This window comes from Leucoraja erinacea, chromosome 20, assembly GCF_028641065.1.
Source record: "Leucoraja erinacea ecotype New England chromosome 20, Leri_hhj_1, whole genome shotgun sequence".
Lineage (NCBI taxonomy): Eukaryota > Metazoa > Chordata > Chondrichthyes > Rajiformes > Rajidae > Leucoraja > Leucoraja erinaceus.
The window spans coordinates 36,140,717-36,154,123 of record NC_073396.1 but is presented as its reverse complement, the minus strand read 5'-3'; the positions used below and the strand labels follow the sequence as shown (position 1 = coordinate 36,154,123).

Sequence of the window (13,407 nt, the reverse complement as noted above, 5' to 3'; positions counted from 1 at the left end):
ACCAGAGTGCTAGACCAGCCACCTCCTCCCGGTAGGCCTTCTCCTCGTTGTCTGAGATCAGGCCCACCACCACAGTGTCATCAGCAAACTTAATTATTGAGTTGGAGCTGAACCTAGCCACACAGTCATGTGTGTACAGGGAGTACAATAGGGGGCTGAGGACGCAACCCTGGGGCGATCCTGTGCTCAGGGTGAGGGACTTCGATGTATTCCCTCCCATCTTGACTACCTGGGGCCTGGCGGTGAGAATTCCATTAGCTTCCCGGCCAGTCTGGTGGGGACACTAGTTCATGCACACTAGTTCAATCCTGCTCACTGGACACAATTTACAGAAGCCAAATAACTCAAGCCAGCATGCAGAAAAAACCCATGTGGTCAGAAGGAGAGCTTTCAGACAGCACCCATAGTCATGATCAAACCTGGGTCTCTGGCGCTACAAGGCTGCAACTCTACCACTGCGCCACCCACACTTCAACTCTGAAACCCAATTTTGAGTTAGGTGCACAATGGAAACTGGTTCAAATATTTGGTTTGTGCAAGGTGCAGTTCATAAAACCAGGGAACAGCAGCTCAAACCTGACCTAAAGCACAAAATCATTCAAAGATAGAATTACATTTGAAGTACATCGTTGGAGATTTGTGGATGATTGTGTTCAAGTGGGAGACTCAACCTGGATGACATAACATTGTCTCGGCAACGTTCTCCCCTCCTAACGTTTCTATCAACCATCAACCCAGGACCGTCGGAGAGCAGTAGAGGAGGGTCAGGGCGGTGAGTATATAAATCGGGCGCGGGGCTTGTTTTCACAGAGGCCCAGGACCGTCGGAGAGCAGTAGAGGAGGGTCAGGGCGGTGAGTATATAAATCGGGCGCGGGGCTTGTTTTCACAGAGGCCCAGGACCGTTGGTGAGCAGTGGAGGAGGGTCAGGGCTTTTACCGAAATCCGTAACGTTCCACACTCCATAGGGAGGGTTCTGGTGGAAGCCGCTGATTGGTGGAAGCAGACTAGAGGAAGCAGCTGATTGGGTGCAACATCAGGTTAGCATTTGTGCTTTCTGGTTAAAGGGGCAGTGCTTTAGTTAAGGTACAGTGGGTTAAAGGTGCAGTGCTTTAGTAAAGGTGCAGTGTTTTTGTATTATACTGGTATCAGATCCAGGGTAAGGCGGGAGAATGACAGTCAGAGCAGTATACTGTTCTGGATGTCAGATGTGGGAGGTCATGGTGTCGGATGGCCCTCCAGACATCCACATCTGCACCAGGTGCAGCGAGATGGGGCTCCTAAGGGACCGTATTAGGATCCTGGAGCAGCAGCTCGATGACCTCGCTCTGATCAGGGAGAGTGAGGAGGTCATAGAGGGGAGTTATAGAGAGGTGGTCACTCCAAAACCACGGGAGAGAGACATGTGGGTCACGTTAAGGAAGGGCAAGGGGCAGAGGCAGGAACGAGTGAGTACTCCAATGTCGGTACACCTCGCAAATAAGTACTCCTGTTTGAGTACGGATGGGGGTGACAGCCTACCCGGGGGTAGTGACAGCGGACGGGCCTCCAGCACAGAGACCGGCCCTGTTGCTCCAAAAGCTAGGGAAAAAAAGAGGGCAATAGTAATTGGGGACTCTATTGTTAGGGGGTCGGATAGGCGATTCTGTGGACGTAGTCGGGAGACCAGGATGGTGGTCTGCCTCCCTGGTGCCAAGGTCTCGGACGTGTCTCAACGCATCCAAGATATCCTTAAATCAGAGGGAGAGGAGCCTGAGGTCGTGGTACATATAGGTACCAATGACATAGGTAAAAAAAGGGAAGAGGTCCTGAAGGGAGGATTTAGGGAGTTGGGAGGAGAGTTAAGAAAAAGGACCAAAAAGGTAACAATCTCAGGATTACTGCCTGTGCCACGCGACAGTGAGAGTAGGAATGGAGCGAGGTGGAGGATAAATGCGTGGCTGAAAGACTGGTGCAGAGGGCAGGGATTCAAGTTCCTGGATCATTGGGACTTCTTTTGGGGAAGGTGGGACCTGTACAGAAAGGATGGGTTGCACTTGAACCCGAGGGGGACCAATATCCTAGCGGGGAAATTTGCAAAGGCAGCTGGGGAGACTTTAAACTAGAATGGTTGGGGCGAGGGACTCAAATAGCGAAAGGTAGTAGACAGAATGGGAGGCAGGAAGCAGAAATGGGAAGCACTCGGACGCAAGAGGAGAAAGGAAAAAAAGGAAATAAACAGAGAATAAGGGACGGGGGTTTTCTTAAATGTGCATATTTTAATGCTAGGAGCATTGTAAGAAAGGTGGATGAGCTTAGAGTCTGGATAGACACCTGGAAGTATGATGTTGTGGCGATCAGTGAAACGTGGTTGCAGGAGGGCTGTGATTGGAAACTAAATATTCCAGGATTTCGTTGCTTCAGGTGTGATAGAATTGGAGGGGCAAGAGGTGGAGGTGTTGCATTGCTAGTCAGGGAAGATATTACAGCAGTGCTTTGGCAGGATAGATTGGAGGGCTCATCTAGGGAGGCTATTTGGGTGGAATTGAGAAGTGGGAAAGGTGTAGCAACACTTATAGGGGTGTATTATAGACCGCCAAACGGGGAACGAGAACTGGAAGAGCAAATATGTAAGGAGATAACAGAGATTAGTAGTAAGCACAAGGTAGTGATTGTGGGAGATTTCAACTTTCCACACATAGACTGGGAAACACATTCTGTAAATGGGCTGGATGGGTTGGAGTTTGTAAAATGTGTGCAGGATAGTTTTTTGCAGCAATACATAGAGGTACCTACTAGAGATGGGGCAGTGCTGGACCTCCTGTTAGGAAATGAGACTGGACAGGTGGCGGAGGTATGCGTTGGGGAGCACTTCGGGTCCAGTGATCACAATACCATTAGTTTCAATATAACTATGGAGAGGGTCAGAACTGGACCTAGGGTTGAGATTTTTGATTGGAGAAAGGCTAACTTTGATGCGATGCGAGATGATTTAAAAGGAATGAACTGGGACATTTTGTTTTATGGGAAAGATGTAGAAGAGAAATGGAGGACATTTAAAGGGGAAATTTTAAGAGTACAGAATCTTTATGTTCCTGTTCGGTTGAAAGGAAACAGTAAAAATTGGAAAGAGCCCTGGTTTTCAAGGGAAATTGGACATCTTGTTCGGAAAAAGAGGGAGATCTACAATAATTATAGGCAGCATGAAGTAAATGAGGTGCTTGAGGAGTATAAGGAATGTAAAAAGAATCTTAAGAAAGAAATTAGAAAAGCTAAAAGAAGATATGAGGTTGCTTTGGCAAGTAAGGTGAAAGTCAATCCAAAGGGTTTCTACAGCTATATTAATAACAAAAGGATAAGGAGGGATAAAATTGGTCCATTGGAGAGACAGAGTGGACAGCTATCTGCAGAGCCAAAAGAGATGGGGGAGATATTGAACAATTTTTTTTCTTCGGTATTCACCAAGGAGAAGGATATTAAATTATGTGAGGTAAGGGAAACTAGTAGAGTAGCTATGGATACTATGAGGTTCAAAGTAAAAGAAGTACTGACACTTTTGAAAAATATAAAAGTGGATAAGTCTCCAGGTCCTGACAGGATATTCCCTAGGACATTGAGGGAAGTTAGTGTAGAAATAGCCGGGGCTATGACAGAAATATTTCAAATGTCATTAGAAACGGGAATAGTCCCCGAGGATTGGCGTACTGCGCATGTTGTTCCATTGTTTAAAAAGGGTTCTAAGAGTAAACCTAGCAATTATAGACCTGTTAGTTTGACTTCAGCGGTGGGCAAATTAATGGAAAAGATACTTAGAGACAATATATATAAGCATCTAGATAAACAGGGTCTAATTAGGAACAGTCAACATGGATTTGTGCCTGGAAGGTCATGTTTGACTAATCTTCTTGAATTTTTTGAAGAGGTTACTAGGGAAATTGACGAGGGTAAAGCAGTGGATGTTGTCTATATGGACTTTAGTAAGGCCTTTGACAAGGTTCCTCATGGAAGGTTGGTTAAGAAGGTTCAACTGTTGGGTATAAATGCAGGAATAGCAAGATGGATTCAACAGTGGCTGAATGGGAGAAGCCAGAGGGTAATGGTGGATGGCTGTTTATCGGGTTGGAGGCAGGTGACTAGTGGGGTGCCTCAGGGATCTGTGTTGGGTCCTTTGTTGTTTGTCATGTACATCAATGATCTGGATGAAGGTGTGGTAAATTGGATTAGTAAGTATGCAGATGATACCAAGATAGGGGGTGTTGTGGATAATGAAGAGGATTTCCAAAGTCTACAGAGTGATTTAGGCCATTTGGAAAAATGGGCTGAAAGATGGCAGATGGAGTTTAATGCTGATAAATGTGAGGTGCTACACCTTGGCAGGACAAATCAAAATAGGACGTACATGGTAAATGGTAGGGAATTGAAGAATACAGTTGAACAGAGGGATCTGGGTATAACCGTGCATAGTTCCTTGAAGGTGGAATCTCATATAGATAGGGTGGTAAAGAAAGCTTTTGGTATGCTAGCCTTTATAAATCAGAGCATTGCGTATAGAAGCTGGGATGTAATGTTAAAATTGTACAAGGCATTGGTGAGGCCAAATCTGGAGTATGGTGTACAATTTTGGTCGCCAAATTATAGGAAGGATGTCAACAAAATAGAGAGAGTACAGAGGAGATTTACTAGAATGTTGCCTGGGTTTCAGCAACTAAGTTACAGAGAAAGGTTGAACAAGTTAGGGCTGTATTCTTTGGAGCGCAGAAGGTTAAGGGGGGACCTGATAGAGGTCTTTAAAATGATGAGAGGGATAGACAGAGTTGATGTGGACAAGCTTTTCCCTTTGAGAATAGGGAAGATTCAAACAAGAGGACATGACTTCAGAATTAAGGGACAGAGGTTTAGGGGTAATATGAGGGGGAACTTCTTTACGCAGAGAGTGGTGGCGGTGTGGAATGAGCTCCCAGTGGAAGTGGTGGAGGCAGGTTCATTGGTATCATTTAAAAATAAATTGGATAGGCATATGGATGAGAAGGGAATGGAGGGTTATGGTACGAGTGCAGGCAGGTGGGACTAAGGGGAAAAAAAATTTGTTCGGCATGGACTTGTAGGGCCGAGATGGCCTGTTTCCGTGCTGTAATTGTTATATGGTTATATGGTTAATCCATCAACACACGCCACCTCTTTTTCTGGTCTCCAGGCAGATTTGACAGCAAGGAGCACTATATTGTCAAATCTGTACACCACCAGCAAATCCATAGCAAAGAACAGAAGCTGGATCCCAAATTGTTATCACCAGGGTTTCAATCCAGTGTTTGCTAGAGCTACAAGACCAGAAATTGAATCTGTGATTTGTTGCATTGCATGGTGCAGTGGTGCATCTCACATTGCAGCTGCACTACAGCCTGTCTGTCTTCTTTTATTTTTTGGCTAGTTAAATGTAGCTGTTCGTGTTTTTTAATAGTGTTTTTAAATGTGTATATGTGGGGGGCGGGGTGGGGGAGGGGGAAACTTAAAAAAATCTCTTCCCTGCACGGGAGACCCGACCTTTTTCCTGTCGGGTCTCCGTTGTCGTTGGGTCCTAGCACTGTGGAGCGGCCTCCAACCAGAATGACCTGGGGGCTCCAGTCGCAGAGCTGCACACTACTCACCATTGTGGGGCTGGCCGGCTTCAGAGCGTGGGGAGCGGTGGTGGCTCACTGCTGCAGCCCGACTCCGGAGCTCGGAGGCTCCAGATGCAGACCTGTGGACAGGAACATCTGGAGCTCGCGGGTCCGGGTGGAGACCGCTTTTTGGAGATCCCGCAGCGCAACTTCTCCAGCCCGTGTCACGGGGTTGGAACGACCCGGAGCGGGGCCTTACATCGCCCGGTGCGGCTTTAATGGCCGCGAGACATTCCAGCGCCTGCCGGGGGAGAGACTTTGCCTTCCACCACAGTGAAGAGGAGATTCACTGTGATTGATGTCTGTGTAAATTGAATTGTTTGTGTGTCGTGTAGGAATTGTCTTTGTTTGTATGGCTGTGGAAACAGAGTTTCGTTTGAGCCTCACTGAGGTTCAAATGACATGTAATAAATATTGTATTGTAATTTAAGGTTGGCGCATTTTCCCACTAGGCCACCAAGCCAGAAGGGTCTCCACCCGAAATGCCACCCATTCCTTCTCTCCAGAGATGCTGCTTGTCCCACTGAGTTACTCCAGCTTTGTCTCGATCTTCAATTCATTGACATTGTTGTGGTTACAACTATTGCGGATGCTAAATAATCCAAACATTAAAGTACATTAAAAAAAAATGCAATAGAATTCAAACAAAATGGGGAATGATAACAACTTTATTTCAGTTGACCGGTTAAGAAATGCAGTTAATTTACATACATTGCAAGATTACAAGTTAGATATGGCAACATTGTAAAAATAGACATGGCGACTCAAATCTGCAACCATAAACTGTACACATTACTCCAAATCTTCAAGTGATTTTGCAATTTATGAAATGTTGCATTCTCAGGGTGAGTATGGTCAACTCAGAAGTTGCTGGCATGAAAACAATGGTATTTCCCACCTATTGCAGCAGTATCCCATGACAACCATCCTTCAAGTTGGGAGAGTATATAATCCTGCCATGAGAATAAGCTGACAATGAGCAAACATCGCAGCACCAATAACCCAACATACAGGATGCTCACTACATAATTTTTTTTATGTGAAAAAAATAGGCACCAATCACCCTAACAGCAGTAAATTTGGTCTTATATGGCAAATCAAAACATCACAGTGGATGATGCTGGAGATGGTAATGAAGGCACCAAATAACAGTGCAGAAATAAAATACGGGCACTAGGTGCAAAAGTCTGGAAATGTTGCTCTCCAAGGAGATGCAGCCATGATTTAAAGGATAACCGTGGATTCAAAACTTTATGCAGAAACAAAACATTGGTGCACTGAGCAGACAAAGGCAATCAGAGGCAATCAATCCATTCATAGTCTACCTCATAAATCCCTACAAGAGACAACATGCGTGATTCGGCAAAGACAGGGTGGCCCCATGTAAACCAGTTTGCATTATGCAAAAATACAAATACCAGTTTTGGTTTACAAAAATGATTTGCCCCCAACTAGTACTTCCCAATCTTGGGTAGGAGATCCTGAATAGGTTCCAGTTGAGCTTTGCAATTATAGCAAGATCCTGCTCACCCTGTATGCTGCCATATGCTTTGGTTACTCAATTTTTCTGACCAGACAAGAAACCTTTTTGCAAGTCAATGGCTTTAACCTGGAAATCAACGGACGGATTTGGACATACAACCTGGACATACCTATTATAGGCTACAGCTTAAAGTAATACAACCTCGGAGCTTGCTTCCTAATGCTGCAAACAAAGCTTTGATGCAGGTTTTGCACTCTTTATGAAAAATCAATGGACATTTTTCTCTAATTGGTCAACTAATCTTCACTCAACTTAAATCCTTAGAACTTATTGGCTTTCCAATTGCATCATTCAACAACCAAACCAAATCAGAACAAAGGACCTCAACTAATTCTTCCATAAAAATCAAAAAAGGCACTGATCATTAAGGCACTATCCATTCTATGGTCTTATTCATCTACTTGCTTATTTACCAAGAATTTCACTGCTATTCTTTTGCCAGTAAAGAAATTTATATTCAAATTGTTAGCTTTCCACTTCCAAGACTAATCCAGTTTTCTGATACATTTTCCAATGCACCAATCTAACATTCGGAACAATATTCCCTTGGGAACCAAGCACAATTCTTCAATTAATGCAGTTTGCATCAAGTTATTATTTGAACTGCCTATCTTGTTACAAACACCAATGGATGTATCATCATGTCTCTGCACAAATAGCATTGTATTATCATATAATGTACCAATGTTTGTGGAATGTATTTAACTTCTAGTGTTTGCTAATCATTAGAACTCATTGAACTAAATACGGTGACCTATATCCTTTATATTCCTGCGTCCTTCAAGTGAAACAAAAAAAAAAAAAAGTTCAGTATACGTACCATAAATGAACCTCGCTGTCACGTTTTAATTCTGCATACATTTTGGACTAGCTCTGCATAAAGCACCACACACAGATATTGGAACAGGATTCCATTTAAACTTCTATTTAAAGCGTTGAACAAATTTGGATTTCCTTTTACAAGATGTCAGCTTAGATAAAGGCAACAGATTAAATATTTACAAAGTGCGAGACGGATAGGTAGACTGCTTTGCTAGCACAAACATGCGCACAATCCTCATAGATAGATATAGATATTACAGTATACAAATTGATAAATGAAATAAACGACAATTATAAACAAACTAATAGTTTAACCCATAGTTGGACAGAAGGTGGAGAATATACAGAATGGGTACATTGTATACTGGTGCATCATTGAATACTATTTTCTTGGAATAATCAAGGTAAATTGGCATCCTTAAGTGTCACACAAAGCTTCCGAAACAAAAAAAGTCGCAATCCTTAATAGCACAAGTTTGTTGAGGCAGGTTGAGGCAGCATCTTCAAATAAGCAAAAGGTTATCCAATTAAATACTAAATTAAATAATTTGGGTTCTAATAATTTAAAGTTAGAACGTCAAGGTTCTATGACCAGCTACCAAGGAGCTACATAATCTACAAAAATAAAAATGTCAAAAGGAAAAACTTCCCTTTGGTGATATATCCTCAATTAGCCAGTTTCCTTATGCGATGTTACTAAAATGCTACAATTAGAATAATGTAGCTCTTCACCTAAAATTTTTAGGCCATAAAAACCCTTCTAATTATTTGTTTAGACTTGCCCTTTTTAAATGAGCTCTTTGTCCACACCCAAGGTGGAGCAGGCTTCTACATAATCACAAAATATCGGCCATACACCTTCAATATGAAAGAAAAATCTACTTTTAGCTTTCAAAAACTAAACGTCAAAATGCACCAGCAGAAAAAAAACTTTTCCTTCGCTAACTTCCCCACTGAAAGCAATGTTACAAAAATATTAATTTATAAACATGTCAGATTTAAAAACAAGTCAAATTTAAAAATGACCATGCTCAGAGCAAGATTTTGACAACACCCTGTGGTGACACAGTTGCTTGCATGCAGACCTTTGAGGCAAGTGTTCCAAACTCAAGTCTTTTGGCCAACCTGCAAATTATAAAAATCAAGAATTATTTTAGGGAAATAGAAATGAACTATTTCAGGAATAGACATGCAAAATGGTTTTGCTTAAACTATTGCTGTTTTGTACTTCTTCCCCCAACCTTTTTGCTGCAAGGGATGTCCTGACCTTGTCGGAGTCATGCTTAATGACTATTGTTCAGTTACAAGATTGCTTAAATGTCTAATTGCCAGAATAGAAGTTGGTAAAATGACATCATGTCCCTGAAATAATCTTGCATCCAGTAATATGCATTTCTCATTCACAGTGAAGACATTTTACTTCCCACGAGGGATTTAAAGCTAGTGTTTGGTACTGGCATTAAACGGGCAAAGTAAACGGACTTGCCATCACACCAAACTGTCCCTACTTTGAAAGAGCTGCTTCCCTCAGCCAAAATGCTAAATATTCCCACGGATGGGAGGAGGGGGCGAGTAGGCGGCTCGAAGTGGGAAAAAACACAATAGCCGGCCGACAATCAGAACCTTCTCGCACCCATGGAACCCACCGTCACCAAAGCCCAGGGCTAGGGATGATGCTGAGGCTCTACAAGGCGCAGGTCAGGCCACATTTGGAGAATTGTGAGCAATTTTGAGCACCTTATCTGAGGAAGAATGTGCTGGCTCTGTAGAGGGTCTAGAAGTGATTTACAAGAATGATCCCAGGAATGAGTGAGTTAACATATGATGAGCATTTGACAGCACTGGGCCTGTACTTGCTGTAGTTTAGAAGGATGAGGGGGATAGAAACATAGACATAGAAACATAGAAACTAGTGCAGGAGTAGGCCATTCGGCCCTTCGAGCCTGCACCGCCATTCAATATGATCATGGCTGATCATCCAACTCAGTATCCCATACCTGCCTTCTCTCCATACCCTCTGATCCCCTTGGCCACAAGGGCCACATCTAACTCCCTCTTAAATATAGCCAATGAACTGGCCTCAACTACCCTCTGTGGCAGAGAGTTCCAGAGATTCACCACTGTGTGTGTGAAAAAAGTTCTCCTCATCTCGGTTTTAAAGGATTTCCCCCTTATCCTTAAGCTGTGACCCCTTGTCCTGGACTTCCCCAACATCGGGAACAATCTTCCTGCATCTAGCCTGTCCAACCCCTTAAGAATTTTGTAAGTTTCTATAAGATCCCCTCTCAATCTCCTAAATTCTAGAGAGTATAAACCAAGTCTATCCAGTCTTTCTTCATAAGACAGTCCTGACATCCCAGGAATCAGTCTGGTGAACCTTCTCTGTACTGCCTCTATGGCAATAATGTCCTTCCTCAGATTTGGAGACCAAAACTGTATGCAATACTCCAGGACCCTGTATCTCACTGAAACTTACTGAAGGGTGAAAAGCATCGATAGAGTAGAAGGGGAGAGGGTGTTTCCACTAGTGGGAGAGTCTAGGGCCAGAGGTCATAGCCTCAGAATTAAAGGACGTTCCTTTAGGAAGGAGATGAGGAGGAATATTTAAGTCAGAGGGCGGCGAATCTGTGGAATTCTTTGCCACACATGTCTGTGCAGGCCACTGAGTCAATGGATATTTTTACGGCAGAGATAGATAGATTCTTGATTAGTACGGGTGTCAGGGTTATGGGGATAAGGCAGGAGAATGGAGTTAGGAGGGAGAAATAGATCAACCATGATTGAATGGCGGAGTAGACTCAATGGGCTAAATGGCATAATTCTGCTCCTATCTCTAGGATTAAGGTTTAACGGGTTCGATCTCTGATGCTATTGTCTGTCAGTGATACCACAATTCACTTCCCCCTCCCCCAAAGTGATACCCCAAGCCAAGGCAAATCAATTTTCTAGCGATTTGATAAAGTGAATATACAGTAAACTATTCATTCACATCATTCATTTATCTCACCACAATTATCTATGGCAACAACATTTGTTTAACAGATTATACCCTAAAAAAGACTGCACATGTAACCTGAAATTCCTCATATGTTGCAAAACATACTTGGCTAATAAAGTATGAGTATGAGATTATTGTACAGCATTCTGCACACAAACATGTAAATAAGATGTGCCTACAGCAGTGTCCCACGAATAACAATGCATACATACCCCCTCCCCAGTATTGCTGGGGGGTTGCATGGTGGGGTTGAGTGCATAGAAAACTGTCCACAGTGCAATTTTCCAATTGCAGTCATGCAGAGAGCATCCAAAAGCCAACATTTATTGTTCAAACTGCATGGCATATTGCTGCTATAATGCAGTGTAGATTTGTGTTCTCAAGTGGAATTATATAGAATTATAAAGTTTACAGCCCATGCCAGATCCAAGTACCATCCAGCTGAACCAGCTTCCCTGCCCATCCCTGCTATGGATATTTTCCTTTCAGATGCTCGGCTTCAGTTTGAAATCAGGAACATACTGTGTGTGAGAATTTCTCATCACGTCCTCTTACAATTTCCTTTATCCATTACAGCCACTGTCAATCTCAGTTCTTTACGCCAATGAGTTGTGCGGGTCAATTTTCAGACCATATTCTCTTCAAAAGATTGCCTAAATACACCTGCATAATCTTGCCCCCTGAAACTCACTAATGAAAACATTGCTCTGGAACAGCTTCCCATGCTCGATGAAACTTGCAATCATTCACTCAAATGTCCATTCCCATAGAATAACAGTACTTGTTCTGCACTACACTACATCTTCTGCCTTAAAGTTTTGCTTTTTAATTTTGCCACTTTGGGACTTCCACCACCTCAAGCCACTTTAAAAATCAACCTCTAGGTTTTCCCCTAAAATATTGCCTGGACACCACTGACAATGCTTATGTTTGGCCTAATAGCACCTTTTGTTGAAGAAAACTTCTACGTCTGAAACCCTTTTTTTTTTTTTTTTTTTTTTAAACTTGGAAGCAACTTAGATCTGGCTAAACTTCCATAAGTAATATTTTACAGTTACATTAGTTACTTCAGCTATGCACAATGCAAGTCTATTAAAATGTTTCACTGACCCTTTGTCATATTGGGGTAGGTTTGCATTTGACATCCGATTATCATTGTTGTCTTTGATGGAGTGGTTTCCATTCTGAGCAGATGGCAAAGTTCCACGGTTTGGAGACTGATCCCAGACAAAATTCCTACAGGATGCAAGTTTGGACTCCAGAGCCTGTTGAAAAAAACAAACTCCAAATTTAGAAATGCCTAGAGGTAAATGAAAACAAACACTGCTCAGAGACGGTCACAATCCCAATTCCGTTGCAAGATGTCAAATTCTTACCCTAAACTGCCTACTTTCATGCTGAGTGATCACCCAATCACTGGAAGCATTTGGTCCTACCAGTTTTTCATTAAACCATAGTTGGTATTTCAAGGGTTTCATTATTTGTTAGTAGATTGCTTTTTTGTGCATTTTAGATCTGATTATATTTTTATTAAGTAATCTAATAACATCTAAGCAAATGTAGATGATTTTCCTTTCCATCTTCAAGTGGATGGATGCTTCAATCAGATTTTTAGCAAATTTGAGAATTCACCTACTGAAAAAAACCTTAGATTCCTCTCATATCAACAACTTGGGTTTGAAATAAGGTCCTATGGCACAAAAAAAAAAACTGAAGGCGACAGATAGTTTGTGTTTCTTAATGAATTTGGAATAAAATTCTCTTCATAATTTGAAAATATCATTGGCACTTAAAAGCTTGCCCAAAGTTGTCCTGTGGCCAAGGATTAGAAAAGTTAGCAAAGTTAGAACTTTTAAACAACGGGATGTGGTGCGGCAAATATGCCGAATTTGATACCTCTGCACTGAATTTTTGTTTTAGGTGGGTTGGGGAAATTTGGTTATTTTAGGCTAAATCCGCATTTTCTTTGTTAAAATGCATCTCTAATTACCTTCAAGGTAATGGCGAGCTGAAGGCTTACCAGTGAAGGTACTTGTGGAATGTTGCTGGAACGAATTTCAAGATTTAGATATGGCAAACATGTAGGAACAACATTTCCAACTCGGATGGTATGTTGTTTGGAAGGGAACCTGCAGATAATCGTGTTCTATAGGCAGGAGCCCTTGTTTGTTTGTTTTTTAATGATAGAGGTTGCATGTTTGGAACATAATGTTGTTGAGCCCAGTTTCAAAGATTTTCTGGATTACCTTTAAAGGTACTGTTGGGTAAAAGCTTTGACTGTTCCCTGGTTTCCTGAAGCTCACTCCATAGAACTAAAGAAAAAAATCTTCAAATCTCCATAATCATCCACTTTATGCCCTCAAGGCAGCATCTGCTTCACTTACAATCCCATTTGGGAATTATTGGTCTC

General features: G+C 42.3%; 1 protein-coding gene across 3 annotated transcripts in view; it reads right to left on the bottom strand.

Annotated features, from left to right (window-relative positions):
* Window positions 1-6,284: 6,284 nt before the first annotated feature.
* nde1 (nudE neurodevelopment protein 1) overlaps window positions 6,285-13,407 on the bottom strand; it is a 52,605-nt gene continuing 45,482 nt past the window's right edge. For all 3 annotated transcript variants that reach the window (XM_055651872.1, XM_055651873.1, XM_055651871.1), the window contains exons 8-9: window positions 12,108-12,262; window positions 6,285-9,124 (exon numbers count right to left, since the gene is read on the bottom strand). In XM_055651872.1, the coding sequence (XP_055507847.1) occupies window positions 9,031-9,124; window positions 12,108-12,262 (249 nt within the window). In that variant the 3' untranslated portion in view covers window positions 6,285-9,030. The remainder of the gene's footprint in view (window positions 9,125-12,107; window positions 12,263-13,407) is intronic.